Here is a 19,846-nt window from a genome sequence, read left to right on the forward strand (position 1 = left end):
ACTTAAACCATGAAATGTAATTTGACTACGTTTTAACAAACTTTTCCACATTAAAATGAACAGAGAAATATGTCCAACCCATGCTTCATGCATAAAAGTAGCTATATGCATACAAAGCAGCCATTTCAGTAAAATGCTTTTGTCCATTTTGTTTTCTATCGTCTGAACAGCGAGGTGCTGACAGCCATAACCTATTCTATTATTAGCTCAATAAAAGTCCAGTTTAATGCGCCACGGGGAGATATTCCATCAGGACAGTGACAGCCAGACCTTTTCACGGGATATAGTGGAAATTTTCCGCCTGGCTAGAACAATCTAGGAAAGCATAACAAGTCAGCAACAGACACACGAGATCCAGAGTTCTTCTATATCCCTGTGTGTTGATTAAATGCTATTTTCTTCCTAACTCAAAACCAGCAGCTATAATTTCTAAAAGTAAACTTATCGGTGTGAACCAACACCAGCTATTTCAGGACTAGACTTGCAGTCCTATAAAAGTAACTCAGGACAGTACTTGTAAAGTTTTTCCCCCTGCAGTCCATCTGTTATCCGAATGCTGCCATCTTATCCAAGTGAGACGGTGTAACGAGTTATTTTGAAGGGCAGAGTACTGTTAAATAATGTAAGGTCTCACTGTTTTCTTCTACAACCACCTTCAGAAAACCTATTAAAGTAAGTGGCAGTTCTCAGAATATAAATATGCCGGAGTTAATGGAACAGCTGACAGTCTTTTCCTGGGCTGGCTGGCTGGACTAGAGGGTGGGTGGGTTGGCAGAGAAGTGAGGAATAAAAAACAAGAAAGTAGGAGGAGGGTGATGGCGTCGTAGCTCCACCATCGACGGAGAGACAATTTTTACACTATACCAAAGGTCTCTCAAAGGTTATGCCTTGAACAAATGTGACATTAGTTGAGGGGCAAACTGTTCTGAACGCAAGAGGAAACTCAAGCAAAGTGTTTAAGAGTCAAATGTGGTAAATATAACTTTTTGTAGCTAATTCAGCTGTTTATCAAAGTATACCAACTCTAACTTTTGGTTCTGCTTTGTGCACTAAAAATACATTTGGAACAAAAATATATATTTTCTTTATATTTTGCTTTGCAATATAACTGTTTTTTCTTAATCCAGATAATAAGTGTCTAATAAAACATGCCTGTTTGGGGTCTTGCAAAGCTCTGTCAGCATTTCAAAGGAAATCTCCTCCAACTCTTCAGTGAGCTTTGCTTCACAGTTATATTGAAGGTGTGGTTATCCCTGTCGCTTATGCATATTTTTCTTACAGATTTTTCTTCCAGCAAACTTTCCATGGATTGTTACAGCAATTGAAGAAGTTAAGGAAATATCATAATGTAATTGTTGCACCAAATGTCCAATTTATGCTCAATTCTGACTCTGTGTTGGGTCTATAAATATACTGTGTCTATACCTGTGTGTTGATTCTGATGGCTCCAATTGATGGTATTTCAAAGTAGTAACCTGAAATAAGAAGAAACAGACAGTTACGTTTAGAAATATTAAATAATACATTCAGCTTTCTTTTTAGGTATGCAGGTGTCATATTCAGTTCATGCATAAATTTCCAAGTGTGTCCTAATGTGAACCATTTTGGAGACCGGAGCCTCATCTCCTCATGTACTTATTAGGTGCATGCATGGTCATAAACCCCAGCGGATGACGGTGGGACACACAGACACGACGGCGCTCACAGCCGCTGACCCTTCGTGTTTGAAGATGTACTGCAGGATGTAAATGTGGAAGCTCATTGAGAATGCTGAGCCCCAGGCACTGCGGCTGATTAGGAATGGACGGGAATGACCGACTGGGTCAATAACCGGGCTGCTCAACAAGTTATTAAAGCCATGAGTGTTTATACAAAGAGCCGTGAAATGGAGGCAGCGTCTCCAGAATGTTAAAAAGCAGAGGCAACTTTCATTATTTCGACACATTAGGCAGCCTTCCCCCTCCCTGCCGCAGTGTTTGGTGGTGAAATCTCCCTTCTCCATCTCAATTCATTAGAAAAATGAGAGCACTCATGCACATCCGTAAACATTTTTGAGTTTATAATTCACAAATGCACACACTGGCACAATGTTGTGCTTGGTGCCAGGGCTCTTGTCTGTACGCTAGACAAGTTGTGATTTTAGAGCAAAGCACCACAAAAAGGTGTAGAGAGGAAAATATGATTTGGATTTTATAGGTTCATACAGCAACAGATGCGGTTTCAGAGTCATGGCTACACTCGATGTTTACGAAGAGGAGGCCCAGTGTCCAGTCTACCAGATAACATTAATTTAGATCTGAACACCTTTGTTTAGACAACTGCTAACTCAAAGACTTCAGCTTTTACAATCTCAATCGCTGCAAATCTAGAGATAAACCACCACTGACCATTTCCTACTAAAAAACAGATCAAATTATACAAAGACGCTCTGAAATAAGGCACAATTAATTGTGACCTGAACATCAAAGATAAAGATAAACTATCTTTTTAAGATGTCTCAACCCCACAATAAACAAAAACCCCTTGAGAAAACGCTGACAGAAGCTAGCAGGAAATTCAATTAACCACAATAGAACAAGCTGAAAATGCCACTCAGAAAGGAAGAAGCCTTTAGTGCAAAAAGCAACACCTGCCTGTATCCCAGTTATCTCTGAGGAAGAATCAGTAAATTCCCCTCAATCAGTAAATTTCTTTGCAAGACACTTGTATTTCAATAGCAATTTTTATCCAGTACGATGAAAATATATGTAAACATGTGTGTTTATCTGTCATTATTGTGGAATTGAGCAAATAATTTTAGCAATCACAACCGACATAAAATAGAAAATCCCAGGCTAATACAACAGCAGACATAAAAAAATACAATTGTTATATTTCTTTTCAAATAAATCATTTAAATATCTGGTTTCAGCTGTATAGACTTAAACACCAATAGACCCTTTGCACCTGGCTCACCAAGATAAGAGTAGCACTTGTTACGCAGAGATGACAAAAAGATGCCTGTGGGATATTATGCAGGACGTAGTTGAGTTCACATTTCACAGAGATTAGAGAAGCGCTTGTGGCAGGGAGCTGGCGAGTTTGATCCTTGTCCCTGGAAGCCTTTATTGAAATCTATATGAATAAAGTCTAAATATAGAGGTCCAAAATTTGATTTACAGTATATGTGGCATGAGTGCATAAAATAGCTGACACTGATTTTAAACCGGCAGACCTTTTCTGTATTTGCTCACTGTCTGAGAGTCAAATGAATGTAAAGATGATATATATTTTATAAATAATATTATAACTATAATACTGTCTTTTTGGTGTAATAGCACCAATAATTTCTTCATCATTCTTTACGACTTCACTTTTTAAAATCCATTATAAAACTGTAACAAAGTGCAATACTATTAATAAGAGCTAATAAAATAATCAATTTTCTTCATAATGCATAGCAATAAAATTATAGATGAACTTAACGTGAAAGTTGCTTTATATTCTTTGAGCAACTTTAGAGTTTGCAGAAAATATCAACATAATTTATGATGTTTCTGTAGTTAAAAGTTCAAGGATGTAAAATACATTTAGTTCTGTGATTAAAAAAAAAAGACCTTAATAATTCATTATTATTTAATACATCAAAACAGTTGACCTTTAAAGCAATTCAGTAAAGCCTTGTGACTTAAATACACAATGGATTACAGAATGTTGCAAGATTTAATAAGCACAGGCTTTTTCCAATTTCTTTTCGAACTGATTTTGAGTTTTCACTCTGATGTATCTGTGTTTTTATTTACAAAATTAATATTTCAATCACAAATAATCAACTTGCTGGCCAAAATATATGCATATGCTTAAATTAGCACTGTGATGAAGCACAATTTTATTACATTTCAATATTTACTTTGTTACAAGGAACAAAATTTTAGCTTTTGTAGTAAAAGCTTTTGGACATTTGTATCTTTTAGGTCAAGCCATAATTTGGAGATTGTCAAGGATGAAAAGGTATCAGTCAGGAGAAGGGCAGAAGAGAAGACTATACAAAAGCATCACACCATTATACATATTATGACAGAGGCAGTGATCAATAATAATGGAGAAAATATTGAACAGGGGCATGGAAAACTGAACATTTCTCCAAAACTGATGGAAAACAAGAATGAAAACATTCAGTGAAAATAATTCAGGAGAAAAGTTTCTCCTGAATTGGCACAGAAAGTCAACATTTCTGTGAAAGGATTAGCATCACCTTCTCTATGTAAGCTTATTCGCTTCTGTTATTTATTAGAGCAAAACTCTCAATAAGAACTTTGAAAAAAACACAAAAAGTAATTTTTTTAGACAAGATTAAAACAAAATTCACATTTTGCACATCTCTGTATTTATATTTGGGTTTTTACTGCTTCTATAAGGTAGAAAACTCTTAGGAAAAACTCATCAAGTTTTTGGCAATACGTTCGTATTTTCTGGTGTCTGTAAAACCACCCATTTCAAAAAACCTCTGGAATGTAACATCACAAGTCAGTCGGCACAACAACCCCAGCCAAGCCCAGCCCGTCACCTAGCAACCCCAGCCAAGCACCGCCCGTCACCTAGCAACCCCAGCCAAGCACCGCCCGTCACCTAGCAACCCCAGCCAAGCACCGCCCGTCACCTAGCAACCCCAGCCAAGCACCGCCCGTCACCTAGCAACCCACGCTGAGCTTCATTACATTTGGTCAGCTGGTTTCACTGCTACAAGATCTGTACAACTTTTACAAAGGAGTGTACATTAACTAGGAGGCGTGGCCAGCAGCAGCTTATTTGTATTTAAAGTGACAAGAGCCTCTCAAGACATCTCAATCTGAAAGGAAATCAAAACATGACGACTAAAATTTCATTATCTAAGAATGATTTAGCGCAGAAAATTTTATTATGCTGTTTTGTATAGCCCATGGATCTATTTGGTCACCTATAAAGTAAAAATTAGCGTCTGCAATCGCCCACATGGGTGTCAGCTTCTTTCCACTGAGGCTGGTTTGGCAACACCATTGTCTTTAGTATTACGGTAATCAGTACAGTTGTGAACAGCAGAGAGCATGTTGGCTCAGAGGCATAATCCTGGACTTCCCCCTGTCTGTCAGGGAGATGGTATGCTAATCACTCTGCTACCAGACTTCTGCTGCTAATTAATAACGACTGCTGGGGAGATGCCTCCACGGCACTTGGCTCCATTGGCAATAAGCTAATCAACAGAGGAGTCTCTTCTAAAGAAACGTCTTCAGATAATTTGCGACGTCAATTTGAACCGACCCACAAAAGACAAGACAATTGCGAAGGAGAACTGTTTATGGGTGAAGAAATAATGAGTGTTCAGAAAGAAAAAGCACAGCAGGAGCAAGAAGTTAACGCAGACCCACATGAGTAAAGCGGAGATCAGACAACAGAGCCAACAGGAAACGGAGCTGAGTCAACTGTCAGACTGTTAGTCAGAGACCTGAAAGTCTGCTGGGTTATTTCAGAGCTCAAGGCTGATACAACAGATTTTATCACCCACTAAAGTCCGGCAGCCATTTTTGCATAGGTTTAAAATAGCCAGAGCAAGTCAATACCGCAGTTTTAAAGCTGTGTTCTGGTTTCATATCATTTGGTATTTCATTGTCTGGAAATACACTAAACATCCAAGGAGATCGTGAACATTTTCACCAAAGTGCTCTTCTGTTAGAAGTTTGTTCCTCAATAAGGAAATCAAACAAACCTTGAATTATATTTTCAAGCCTAATATTACTGAAAAAACTTCTTATTTATTGTGACTGAAAACAATTTTGTAGCCTTAGAAAATTAATAAAGAAGGCAATAAACTAATTACTGTAAAAACTACTGAAATATGAAAAAGGCTGACATCATTGTTCGTTTTGCTAAACTCTAAATGCTTGTTTTGTTAGAAAAAAATCAAGCAGGAGTTCATTAATTTAACAAAGAAAATGTGGGAAACCCAAGTGGCGCAGAAGCTATTGTTTCCTGTTGCTCCCTTTGGAAAGCTTTATCTGTATTTTATTTTCACTTTTTAATATATGCATAACTCAATTCAAAATGAGGATTCTCCCATCATGGGTTTTCTAAGGATTCAGCACTAAACAGACAACCAACAATGAGTCGATCACAGCCTTAGCTGCTTTCTTTCTTTGCCTGTTTGTTTGTTTCCTTCTCTTTTGTTTACAATAAAAACAAAACTTCACTCTTCACTTACCTTTATTAGCACATGCTATCCACTGCAAAGGGGTGACATCATAGTTATGTTGCCCAACAGAGAAGGTGAAAACTCGAACCTGGTTCAGGACAAGAAAACACAGAAGAATAAACTAAATTACATTATTTGAACCTCCTTAAAATGACAATTTCTGTTGCGACTCTTCCTTTTGCTCTTTAAAGAAACTCTGAAAATCATTACTGATAATAATATTTTTACTGTTGATTCATTTTAATTTGATAAAACCAAACAATTTCACAATTAAATCTAATTTGAAATTAGATGGTTTGTAAGGAAAATTATGTTTCACACCAGAATTTTAATATACAGGATAGAATAGGAAGAATTACAGATAGATTAATTTTAATTATGCCGAGGTGAATTGGATTTATTAGGACTGCAATCCAGTACACTTTAATCGAACCATCTTACTTTTTATGACACCTTATATTGATTTCTCCTGTATTATGTTATTGTATATAAATAAATTCACAAAGCTGAATGAAGATTAAAATGGCAGATTAGTAAAATGGAGAAATTTGGTGTAAGACAAAAACGATAAAACTATTAAACCAGTGGCAGAACCACCACAGGCTCTGATGATATAGCGGCTAATTAGTCACCAGGTCAGAGCTGTTAACACCAGCTAAGCAACAATGGAAAAAAAAATAAACAAACAAACAAAGAAGGTACGAAAGAAAGAAAAAATAAGAGTTGGGAAGGAAATCTAAAGATTGGAAGAACGACAAAGAAATAAATCATGTAAATCAAAAGAAAAGGGAAGAACTCTTGGAGAGGATGGGTTGTGCACAGATTGGGATGCTTGGCATGTCTGACTTACACAACTGTCTGTGTAATAAAGAGACAAAAACATGGAGGCAGGAATCAATGGACAGAAAACAGCCCAACAGACATACTCACAGTTTTGTTGGGCCAGTTATACTTCTCAAAGATTTCCTGAGCACGATCTTCACCGCCATCTGTAAACATCATTATCATCTTATTGCAGTTGGCCCTCGGGGCACTGCTCTCCTGTGACAGGCGAACAGAAGACAGTGAAGGAAAACAGAGAGACAGATTACAGAAACTATAAAGCAATAATGATATAGCTATCTTACACCACACCGTCTTTTCAACACCAGCTTCACTTATTTGAGTTTCATTGAAAAATACTGAAAACTGCTCAATATTTGTGAAGTGTAAGGAAAGTGCGGTACCCCTTAATAAACTCCAGTGCAAATAAATATCTTTCATAAATCCTTTAACTAACAAATAGATTCTACTTATGTGAAATATAACTTCAGTTTGAATACTAATAACTACACAGAAGCATCATCCTGAACACTCAGACTCCACAATAAAGCATGGTGGTGGCAACATTGTGCTGTGGGGATGCTAGCAGGGAAAGTGAAGTTGGGCAAAACATTGTCAGACATTACAAAAGATAGTTGTTCATTTTAGGAATGACAGAGGAAAGTTCGAACCTAAATCCAGATGTGATTTTGTGGTGTCTAAATTGACCTTAAGCTTTGACAAAAGGTCACTGGACCATAAATATCTTTATGATAAAGATTTTAAAAAATGACAAAAAAGGAAGGTGCTCTGGTCACTTTTTGAAATAAATTTGACTTTTTAGTCTAAGTGTGTGTAAAATTAACCCTGCTCCTCAAACGCACCGCTGCCAATCACTCTTAAACATGAAGCCTAACCTACAATGGAGGTGGATCTCCAAAATATTGATCCAAATTAAGTTCAGTAAAAATGAACTCTATCCTTTTAAAATTTTTATATGTAAATAATTACAAAAAAAAAAAAACGGCCAACTGGTCTCTCTAAATTGTCCTTGACTGAAAAACCCATCACGGTATAAACGTTTTATATCAGTTGGTATCGATAATTATTGATTAGGTTTTTGTTTTAGATATCTGAAAGGATGACGTTTCCTGCTTTATCCACAGTTTTAGCTCCACGCCGTTGTTTATTTTTAAGCAGTAATGAGGCTCAGTGGTGAATCTAAAACTGCTGCTGCACCAGTTACTCAGCAGGTTGTTGCCAAATAGCCACATGAGTGGCTAGGTAACCAAAGAGAGAGTGAGTTGATGCCGCCAACCTTGGACCAGATTTTAAGAAATAATGTACTGACTAAAGTATGAGATGTATTATCTACTGATATTGATCATGTATCTATTGGGATATCTATTGTTATTTATTGATTGTAGGTGTGTGTATACTGGTTTGTGATGGACTGGTGAGGTTGGATAAGTGTGTATAGCTAATGGATGAAAAGATCATTTTAAAACCCAGGGATCAATTTTCTTCCACTTCACAATTATGTGGACTTTAATGTAATTAGTTTGCTTCGGTCCATCAAAATTTACAGTAAATTATAAATACAATTTGAGAAAATTGTGCAATTTTGCAAAACCCTGTGAGCATTCAACCTAATCTTACAACTTCACCGCTATCCAAGTGTGTAGATCTCTCTTTATTCGTAGCACGCACAAAGTTCGAATTAAATCTAAAGAATATTATATTAATTAACCATTAAACATTGTTGCTCCCCGTCTCCCTCCACAAAACGACAGCTGTGGCTGATATGCAGGCCAATCTGACAAGATTCTAATAAAGATAAATAATATTTCTGCGACTACATATTTTTATTGTGCTTCTGCCACAAATCATTCAGCCAGCCGGCAAGAGACAGCGATTAAGACCCCCCCGCCCCCTTCTCCTTTTTATTTCTCTTTTCCCCGACAAAAAGCAAGGATTCTTGGCTCTGTGCCTCCCAAAATGCACAGAGGAATATAAAGTGTCTGTGGCTGATCTCCTCTGGGCTACGCTCATCAATCATCCTATCAGAGCCCATTAGTGTGGCAGCCTCAGAAAATGCGCCGCAGCATACGGAGCTGAGGCAGCACCTGTGCCGGGAGCACGTGGATGGGCTGCTGCTGAGAAACCTCGTCTCCGTGTCGGCTGCCACTCCACCGCAATGGCAGCCATAATCAAGCCTGCCGTTAGAAATGACAGCCTTCTGGAAATGTCTAATGCAAACCTGGGCTGCTCACTGTCAGGCTTGTGGTATCACCATAGTTTGATTAATTAGATTAGACAAAAGCATCAGCCTTAGAAAAACAAAGCAGCCTTTCTAAGAAAAGCTTGTTAGCTCTTACATTGAGAAGTTGCTCGAAGGCAAACGTGAAGCCTGATTTGTAATCTGTGGTTCCTTTGGCCTGCATATGCGTGACGGCTTGCTTGAAGATCTTCTTGTTGCGGACATTGGCTTGGACCAAAGTCCTGAAGCACGGAACGACAGCCTCAGCCTTTTCATTAAACTGGAAGACAGAGGACAAAAAAAAAAAATATGTATCTGAACATTGCTAGGAAAGAATACCACAAAGTTTGCCAAAACACAACTGTGTCCAGCTGAGTATCTCTGTGTTATTGGTCTGGTGTGTGCAGTTCCTGGAGGCAGGATGCAGACGTGGGTGTGTGCAGATGCAAGCTGCCCTGCCACTCTCCGCCTGGCAGTAAACACCTATAATTACAACTTTCCCCCACAAAGAACAGGTGCACCTGAAACGGCGCTGCAGCGCGCCCAACGGAAACCCAGCCAAGGTAATATCATCTGTCTCATCTCATCTACCAAATTAGCCTAAAATTGCGCTTACGTCCCTCCATGTCGGTGTGTTTACATCTGCGGCCATGTCTGCATGTGGTGTCTATGCATGATTATGACATTAGCAGTGATGTCTGAAACGCCGTGTTTCAAATGTTTCGTCTTGAAGGTCAGATTCAGATTTTGCTGACATTTTCAACACTGATTGATGTGAAACGCTGTGTGTGAGAAAAGCTGACATTTCTTATAGGAGTCGTTGTCGTCACATATTTGAAGAGGTAAAGAAATGAAAAGCACAGAGAGTTAATATTATTACATTGTTTGTCTGCATGATGTAAAAAAGTTGAGTTCATGTAAATAGGATGAAGAAAAAATAATTTATATATAAATATATAGAATATATAAATAATATTAAACATTTATTAATTTTCTAGTTTCAGCTTTTTAAAGCTGACTTTAACCTACAAATTACTAAAATTAACTATTACGTTATTTGAAAATATTAAATATTATGTTGGTAGTAATAGTATTATAAAATAGCCAAATAGAAGGAAGGAAGGAAAGGAGGAAGGATAGAAATGAGGAAGGAAGGAAGGCAGGAAGGAATGAAGGAAAGAATGAAAGAAAGAAGGAAGCAAGGAAGGAATGAAGGAAGGAAAGGATAGAAAAAATGAAGAAAGGAAGGATAGAAAAAAGGAAGAAAGGAAGGATAGAAAGAAGGAAGGAAGAAAGTATAGAAAGAAGGAAGGAAGGAAGTATAGAAAGAAGGAAGAAAAAGAGGACAAAAGGAAGGAGGGAAGGAAGGAAGAAAGGAAGGAAGAAAGTGTATGTCAGCGTATAGGTTATGAAAAGTAGGAGAGAAGGACGCAAAGAAGGAATGATGAAAGAAGAACAGAAGAAAGGAAAGGATGAAAGGCAAGAAAAGAAAAGCAATAAGAAGTGATGAAAGAGAAGAAATAAATTAGGAAAGACAGAAGCTGAAGGAAAGAAGATAACATTTATTAACAGAAAATTAAGTTTGGAAATACAAATATGTTCCATATTTATCCAAACCTGCCTCTTCAGGAGCCCAAATTTACAGGAAAACAATTACTGTTGTATCTAAATTGGTGTCAGAAGTAATGTCTTTAAAATCCTGAAAAAGGAGATGCAGAAGACAGTGTCTGGTGATAATTTTTGGGTAAATTATGATGTCATTAATGCGTTTTGCGTTGTGCAAACAATTCACAGCAGGCTTGTGTAAACCCTCACTTCCTTCACAGTGGTGAAAATCAGATGCATTCCCACCCAGATTAGCATGCTCATTTCTTGCTCTTGGAGATGGGATTTAGGGCCATACAGTGGCTAAAAGCAATGGATTATGAAGGATTACCGAAGAGAGTCGACAAACAGAAGCACCACACTAAGCAAGCAGACGTGTATGCGTGTGGAAGTGTGTGTGAGTGTGGGGGTTTGCACTGCAGAAAGCAAGTTTTGTGTGTTATCTGCCCTGCAGAATAGAATAGCAATCATATTCCCACACATATTAGTTCTAGTAATAGAAAACCTGGTGATCAGCAGTGACAGGAAGACACAGATGGAAACAATTCTATATGGACATAGATGTAGGAAGAGCAAATGCTCTGCAATGGAGGAGAGATGTGGTTTCCACTGCAAATAAACAACTGGGGACAGAATGAGCCCACTGCTGCGCCTAATGACTCCCAGCTTAATTAGAAACCGCCAAATAAAAACTGCAAATACTGGCAGTAATATCACTTGCAGTAGTGAGTCATTATAATAATTGCAAATAATGATTTTACAGCTTCGACGTACCTTCGCCACATTGACATAGTCATCGTCTGATAACGTGTCAAGCATCTCTATGACGGAGGTTTTCATGAGTTTTAGAGTGAGTCCGCTGACACTGCCGCTCCTGCAGACAGCAAAGAAACAACGATGCTCAGAAACATTCAGAAATATTCAAATTAGTTTTCTTGCTTTAGAAGTTATAAATTGGAACTTTACTATCATTTGCATCTAATTCCCCCCATGATCCAGTTTTTGTTCTTTGATGAGTTGATGATGAGAATGCAAATACAGGATAAGATGTAGAATAAGATAAACTAAAAAAAGCCTTGGTAAAATAATCCCAATTAAACTGTAGTGAGTTGATAAAAAGAAGTGAGGTGATAAGAAGTAGATTTGTCCATATATGTTCATCACTATTATTTCTCTCATATTATGTAATACACATATATATACAGCTCTGGAAAAAATAAGGGACCACTAAAAATGATCAGTTTCTCTGATTTTACTTTTTATAGGTACATGTTTGAACATTGTTCTTTTATTCTATGAACTACTGACAACATGTCTCTGAAACTCCAACCTAAAATTTAGTATTTGCAAAAAATGAAAAACGGCCAAAATAACAAAAAAGATGCAAAGAAAACAAGTTTGTATTCATTTAGGAACAAAACTGTTTTGACTCAGGAAGAGCTCAGAAATCAATATTTGGTGGAATAACCAGGAGGTTTTCAGTGGGGTTCAATGCAGTGGTGTCTTTAATTTTTCCAGAGCTAAACAAAAGAAATCTGCTACTATAATTGAAATGAACAAATTATAAGTACAAAATGAAGAAAAATTACATAGAATATTTATGTGCTAAATTTTCAAAATATTATAATTTAGGAATCAATCTCTTTTTAGATTGATAGCCAGCAAAGCAGGCTATTTTTAGATATCTACCACGATTTTTAAGGCTCATAATATAATTTAATGCTAAATAATTATCCATAAAGAAATAAATGTGAAAGAAAGAAATACGAATGTTTGAGTGAGGGGAAAAAAAGACTTGAAAACTACATTTCTCATCATAAATCACATTCAAGTTGCATATTTAAGTCCTCTGGTTCTTCAGTTGTCCAAAGTCACTTTTCTCTCCCACATCTTGGAGATTTACCTGAACCAATAAATCAGGATGTAAGGCTTAAAGGTCAGAGGATAAGAAGCAATCATCGTCTTAAACTTTCGCTTCTCCTCAGACCAACAGGTGGCACTGGTGTCCTTTGAAGGCGATAATCTCTGCTGGATCCAGGGACAAGGTGAGAGAAAAGCGAAATACTTACACATCGACAATGATGACCATGTCCTTTGGAGACGATGCACCTTGGATATACCTGCACAAAAGAGACAAAGAAAGGCCTTTAATTCGTTCCCATAATCTCTGAAAATTGCACTGAAGAAAGAGGCCAGAGCCACAATGAGCCCAGTCATAATAGTATGGAGCAGCCATAGCTGAGCCCACTTAAGCTACAGAAAAGGCTTATGTGCTTAGAAGAGTTAATAAGTTGTTATATACTTCAGTGTTGGCCACAGCCGCTGTTGGCTGACTTCAATGCAGATAGTCCTCTTCAGTGAATACCAGAGCCTGGTCTGAATAATTGTTGCATAAGCCGGAGTAATTACTAGTTGATGGTTTCAGCATGTAGCAACACATCTGGCACAATAGCCGGCAGTGAACTGTAAAAGCCTCCAAACAAATGTGGAGATGGCCCTTGTAATGGGCCCAACAAACACATCTTTAACACCATATTATCAGTGTTATTATACTGTTAAAAGGGCAATCATCCCTTTAAACAAAGGCTGAATGTGTTCAATGTCTTAGATATTTAGATGGTATTACACTAAACAGCAATCTTAAAAGCTGCTTAATTATATAGATTTGTTTTCTATTTTGGCATTAATGACGGAAGAAATTTCAGGGAAACTTTCCACAAAGTCACATTTATTTAAGGGTAGAATAACACTTCCTTTTTCGAATGCTAATTAAGAGAAAGGCGGATTGTTAGAGTAACTTTTATATACGTTGCCTTGCAAACCTATTCGTAGTAATAGGTTTGAGCTTTTTCACATAATTGTCCTAAATTCATTACAATTCTACATACTTGTGGATCGGAAAGAAAATTATACATGCTTTTAAACATTATTCATGGCTAAAAATAGGAAAAGCTCCCTTTTCTCTGAAACAGTCAAATATAATCAAGTGCAAACAGTGGCCTCAATTAAATCCATCATCTGAAAATGGAGAGAGCTAAACACAAATGGAAAGTTGTACAAAGACATTTTTGTCCGACCAAACTGACTGGTAAATGAGAAAAAGCATGATAACTGTAGGGGAGCTGCAGAGACCCACTGCTCAGGTGGGAGAATGTGAACAGGACCTCCTAGTTATGCTCTTCACAGAACGCAGAGTTTGTGGAAGAAAAAAGGAAGTAGGTTTCAACTGGAAGCCATAATAAGATAATATACATAACATGAACAAATGTACTTATGTACATTCCCTCACTGGATATAAAGAACTTACATGGAAATTTATGGTTGCTTATTATGCAACATATTATGAAGAAGTTCTTCATGGTGCGTTCACACCAAATGTGTTACGTGAGCCAAAATCTCATCTCACACTTCAGGGTCGATGCTTGTGCACTTTGAATGCAGACGCGTGACATTTTGCTCTACATTTAGTGTTTCACACGTCTTGTTTACGTTCAAAGTCTATGTGGAGGCGCTTCAAAGGCGTCAGACGCATCAAAATTGCTCCAGCCGTTGTTTTCCGTTGCCGGCCTTTACGCTTCAAGTCGTGCCACGACTTTGAATGAAAACCAGATCCGGGAAACGCATTTGGTGTGAACGCAGCATAATACCTGATTCTGCTCCCGGATCAGGTCTCTAAAAAGCCTGACCTGTCGATTCTGACTTTGGCCAGTAACGAATGTTTTTGTCTGAAATGCAAAAAAGTTGCAGATTTTGTAACAGCAACTGAAAACACGCAGGCATGAACTTCTGGTTGGTTCTGACAGTCAAGCTTCTCTCATGGGAAGCAAAACAGGACAGTGGTTGATTTTTAGATTTTCACTGAGGGAGATGAGATCATTGGATAAGATCTTCTTCACATCTAAATATCGTTCAATCACAGATCTCCCAAAATTAAGGAAATCAGGGCAAATTTATTGGTGCAACCTGAGATGAACAAACAATGCCAAAAGCCAACTCTCTGGTGCGTTACCCATTGAAAACGTTTTTCTTTTTTCTTCTTTAAACATGTTAGAACTTTCATAGACAACACCTGCACCTTTGATGTAGCAAATAGGGACTAAAAGGTCCCTTTTTGCACCTTTTAGTTGTAACTGAAAAACTACTAAAACCTCATGCTCTCTCTCCACTCAGCTAAAATTTACTTGTCAAGGAAAAGCCAAAGTGGAGCTGACCTGAGCGGCGGAAACCGCCGAGTAATTTCAGTAAAATAAGGTATCTGACGTTCCGTTCCTTCGTCGGCTCTTCAGCTGGGTGTCAAATACATTATTGAGTCTGGCGGCGGCCCTGTTGCTGCTTCAGACTGTTATACGAAGCACCTTCCAAACGATGTGTGTAACTCACCGGACAGCGACGGTAATGAACTAGCCGGCGCATGTAACATCTGAACATTGTTGATAGGGGATGACATACAGAGGGAAATCAGAAATCCCTTCAGTCTCTTCCAGCGGCAATTAAATTCACATTTGCCAGCGATACAAAAAGAGCTAAGATGGATGGACAGCCGGGGCTTTTCTGCAGCTCGACGGCGGAGGGGAGGGTTGTCTCAGATGTGAGTATTAGTTTGACATTCTGAGGAAGTGAGCAGGCAAGCAGTTAGCAGCCGTCTTAGGCAGAGCCAGAGCAATCATCAGGGGTCTCTTTCTGCTGATTATCGGCCGTTCTGCTGAGTGTGGAGGGAAGCCAGCTGCCCGCGGGCCAAAGAGGCTCTTTTCGCTCGCTCGGCCAGGCTGATATGAAGGTTTGAGCGACGGCGCCCCAGTAGGCGGCACTCTAAACTGCTAAGTGACCCCTGACCTGTGTTGACATCTCATTGCCTGGTCTGCTCGAACCGCTTTGGTGAAAAGCTTAAGTGGAAATCTCAGGAGAAACAGGGGCTGCTGCATATGAGGTCAATGACTGAGCTCAGCTGGTAGTGAATATAGGCAAAATATATGTGTGTGTACATAAGAGGGAGATGGAGAGAGGGAGGAAGATGGAGGAGTGAGAATCCAATTATTTTCAATAATAAAGAATGCTACATCAAAGGTAGAACTTCCACAGCTTCCCACTTCTGGGTGGCGACAGAAATCAGGTCTGGAACCATGAGGCATATAGGCGTGCATGACTTTTATCAATTTAATTACTGAAATCTTAATTCAAGGCAGTGAGGGAGAGGGCGGAGGAAGGACCCGAGACTCCACACGGCGGGGGCCGCTTTCTTTTCAGCAGACCGAATTTGTGAAAGCGATCATCGATGCGGGACGGAAAGCTCGGTCAGAATGAGGCACACGTCTCAACTCCCCGAGGCTCCCAAACAGAGTCACCTCGTCTGGAGATTAAAGGAGGGTCATTTGGCAACGGCTGATGCTTGCAGACCAACTGCGAGATTTCATTAACTTACTTGGTCAGTCTACTTCTCATTGAGGAGAATGATCGTTTAATGGGAATTCAACTTATTTTGGAGGGGGTTAAATGTTAATTATAAGGCAATGCAGGCTTTCATTACCATGTCATTACAGGTCATCTTCATCCCCACCAATGCAAAAATCTCAGACTAAAGAACTATGCAGGCTGCACACCTAAAATATGCTGAGGAGATATTACTTTCAAGCAGATCATTTCTCTGCAGCTGTGAAAGAGGCAGCATTGATCAGTGGTAATAGGGTTTAAGAGAAATGTGTGAGCTGTGATGGAGTAAGGAAGAGTAACGCATGAGTCAAAGCTATATAGTGCTGCCATGGCTGATCTTCCACACAGATTCTGAAGTGACTCTTTTTCGTCTCTTCCTCTGAGAGGGAGAACATCAAGATCAGAGAAAGTAGAATATAGAATCAACGATTTTCAGTCTACGGACCCGATATCGCACTTGTGATGGATAAAAATCATGAACCGAGGCTGGTATCCGGGTATAATTCACCACATTTTTGACTCGCGGATCCAGATGTGTCGTTTCTGCATGGATTCCAGTCCGTAATTACCTCTCGGCTCCTGCCCACTGATGCCATTCTTTCCCTGTCATTACCCGGTCTCCTGCATGCCAAGGCCAGGTGACAAGCAGATGGGCCTGGCTGGTGCTGAACCGAACCCGCTCGCCCATTCAGTCCCCAGCAGGCAGCGGACCCGGCCTTTCAGATTTTTACCATCCACTAAAGGTTGTAAAGAAAAACTCATCGCTGCCAGTGAGCCATCAAGAGCAGTATCCTGTTTCAGACATGGCCACTGGATTCCACATAATGATGTGTCAGCTCCTGTTTATTCTGATGCGCCAATTAGAAAAGATAAACAACTGCCATCTGAGACTTTATATCAGTGCCACAGTTCATTACAAAAAACTGTGGATCAAGATTTAGGTTGACAGAACACGTTAATTACAAGTTGGGTCATGGGACACCTCCAGTGATTTTATTTTATTTTTTAGAGTAATCCTTACTGAAAATCACAAGTCACGACTTCAGTGAGCTAACTGATGGATACAGCTTGTAATAAATAAATAGTTAACAGCATCATTCAGTTTTCGCAGTATTCCTGTCAATCAGGTGGATTAATTTACTCCTAAAGGCAAATGCAGCAGGCCGTAAATGCAAAGAGGACTCTTCAGTCTTCAGTCAGAGGCTTTCTTAAATTTACTGCAATACAGACCGCTACAAGAGCTCTTTCCTGCCAGCAGCCATCACTACCAAAAATATCTCTTTGAAGACTTTGCATTAATCAGTTAGAACAACACTTAATTTCCTTTTGGGATCAATAAAGTATTTTTTGAATTTGAATTGAATTTGATTTTGCATCAAAATCTTTTACTTGCTTTCTAAAGACCACAACTGAGAATCTAGTAGCTAAAGGAGAAATGTTTCACTGAGATAAAGACAGCCTACGTTAGGATTAGGGCTAGACAATATGGCTGAAAAACATATCACAATATCAGCGTTTCATATCAGTTCATATTGATAACTACTGATTGTTACTTTTTCCATATTTGAAATAGAGATGACTGGCGGTGTAACCTTTCCTGTGTCATCCACAGTTCTCACTCCACTCCGTTGTTTAGCTTTAGGAAGCTATGAGACAAAGTGGTGAAACCTTAAACCTGATTAGCTAAAGCCTTTCCTCGGCCTACATTTCCCAGAATGCTGTGTGGTTCTGGATCAGAATTGAATATTCTATCAGATGTATACTCTATTGATCTCGACCATGTGTCTATCAGAATCAGAATCAGGTTTATTGCCATTGCCAGTAAACAAGTTCACAAGCTCAGAAATTGTTTTGATGTATTGATGCAAAAATACTGAAACAAAATATGAATATGAAAAAGAAGAATATGTATGCATGTGAGAAAAATATGTATCCATGTGAGTGAACGTCTGCGAAGCCACACAAGAACCCCCAACTCTTCTAGTCAAGAGTTGCGCTAAATTTGCCGCGGATGCTAAAAACCTAGGCAATAAATCAGTGGAGGCAAAAGATCTAATGTTTAGAAGATCTTCAGAGGTATAACAACTTGCTGACACTTTATTTAGACATAAAAACAAACAAGGCAGAGAGTACCGAAACAAATATATCATGTTGTATATTGTTATTGATTTATTGTCCAGCCTTAGCCTATGTCTAGTAAAATCACAATCCAGATGCAACAGCATGTAAATTCAAATTTTAAAATATGCTGGAATGCATTTACATTGTTTTAGATATTTAATGCATTGCCAGATAAATACATTGATAGATAATTAATGTTGGCTTGTGATGTCATCCAGAAGTATTGGCAACTGATTTCTTCCATTGCTGCTCCTTTTCCCAAGCCTTGTATGTGGTGGAGAGATCAGCACAATTTTATCTAGATGGAGTGAACCCTAAGACTAATTTTTATTTATCTGTTTCATTTTAAGACCTATGATAGAAAAATGAACGCAGCAAGATATCAATAAAAGCCAAGGGCTACCACACTTTCACAGAAATCATCAATGGGAAAGATTTTTGCACTATTTTCCAACTGCTTACATTATTTTTGTAATAATAGCTAAATTATGTACTTAGACAGAAAAATCCTTCATTAAAAATGTTGAAAAAAAGCTCATATAAAGCCCAACTCCTCAGATATCTGCATCATCAACTTGTATAACCACAAAATACTAACAAACTCTAAAATATATCATACATTTTGTAATATAAAAGTGTTCCCAACATAACAGATCTGTTTGTGACAACATCTCTGATATAGATAAGACCTGGTACACGCATGCAGCCAACGTGTGCTCTTTACACTGAAGGCAGAATAAGGTATCGCTCCAAGAGAGACGAGATTAAAGCGGCTGCATTCACAGCCACCCCCTCCCTTGCATCTCCCCCCGAACCTCCACCAAAATAAATCTAAAAGAAACGCATTATACAAGCGATGAACACAACAACATATTCTGTGTTGCGGTGATTGCAGTTCGCTGCTTTTGTAACAGTCAGGTAAAAGAGTCTCATTGGAATTCATGAAATAGTTTTATCACAGCCCAGCGCTGTACAATCAATATATTAACTGTGCTGGGGGGGCCGACTCTCTCGCAGAAGATTGTGTTTATGCACCCTGACCCATTCTGCAAAGTGTTGAGCGTCACATTTAAACGGAGGGAATAATCTAAAGCATTTTTAGAAACATGCAACAGATGCATTGGATGGTTGTTTTATAGTGAAGCTTATTGTTGATGTAAATTGTGGTGATTTTTACTAGTAATCATGGGTGTGCACATGGTGAGCATGCTTTGACATTAATGCATCGTTTACAAAAGATGTGAGGACAGTAAGCACAAAATAATGGGGACACTGTATAGAACGCAGCGAGAGAGCAAGAGTGTGAATTTGTATTGTGCTGATGGGCTTATTATTTTATGGACTGCTGCTCTCTTAGTGCTCCTGTGGATGTGCAAGGCGAATTGAGATTGAATTAAGATAAAAATATAGGGGGACAGTTCCCAGCG

At 38.6% G+C, this 19,846-nt stretch overlaps 1 protein-coding gene across 15 annotated transcripts in view; it reads right to left on the bottom strand.

Moving 5' to 3' along the window:
* The window catches only part of cacna2d2a (calcium channel, voltage-dependent, alpha 2/delta subunit 2a), a 200,897-nt gene that overhangs the window by 25,950 nt on the left and 155,101 nt on the right, over window positions 1-19,846 (bottom strand). For all 15 annotated transcript variants that reach the window (XM_055027434.1, XM_055027432.1, XM_055027433.1 and 12 more), the window contains 6 exons: window positions 12,941-12,991; window positions 11,646-11,745; window positions 9,385-9,546; window positions 7,136-7,246; window positions 6,215-6,293; window positions 1,426-1,475 (listed from right to left, as the gene is read on the bottom strand). In XM_055027434.1, the coding sequence (XP_054883409.1) occupies window positions 1,426-1,475; window positions 6,215-6,293; window positions 7,136-7,246; window positions 9,385-9,546; window positions 11,646-11,745; window positions 12,941-12,991 (553 nt within the window). The remainder of the gene's footprint in view (window positions 1-1,425; window positions 1,476-6,214; window positions 6,294-7,135; window positions 7,247-9,384; window positions 9,547-11,645; window positions 11,746-12,940; window positions 12,992-19,846) is intronic.

This window comes from Poeciliopsis prolifica, unplaced genomic scaffold (genome assembly GCF_027474105.1).
Source record: "Poeciliopsis prolifica strain line A6 unplaced genomic scaffold, Auburn_PproV2 SCAFFOLD003, whole genome shotgun sequence".
NCBI classification, from domain to species: Eukaryota; Metazoa; Chordata; class Actinopteri; order Cyprinodontiformes; family Poeciliidae; genus Poeciliopsis; species Poeciliopsis prolifica.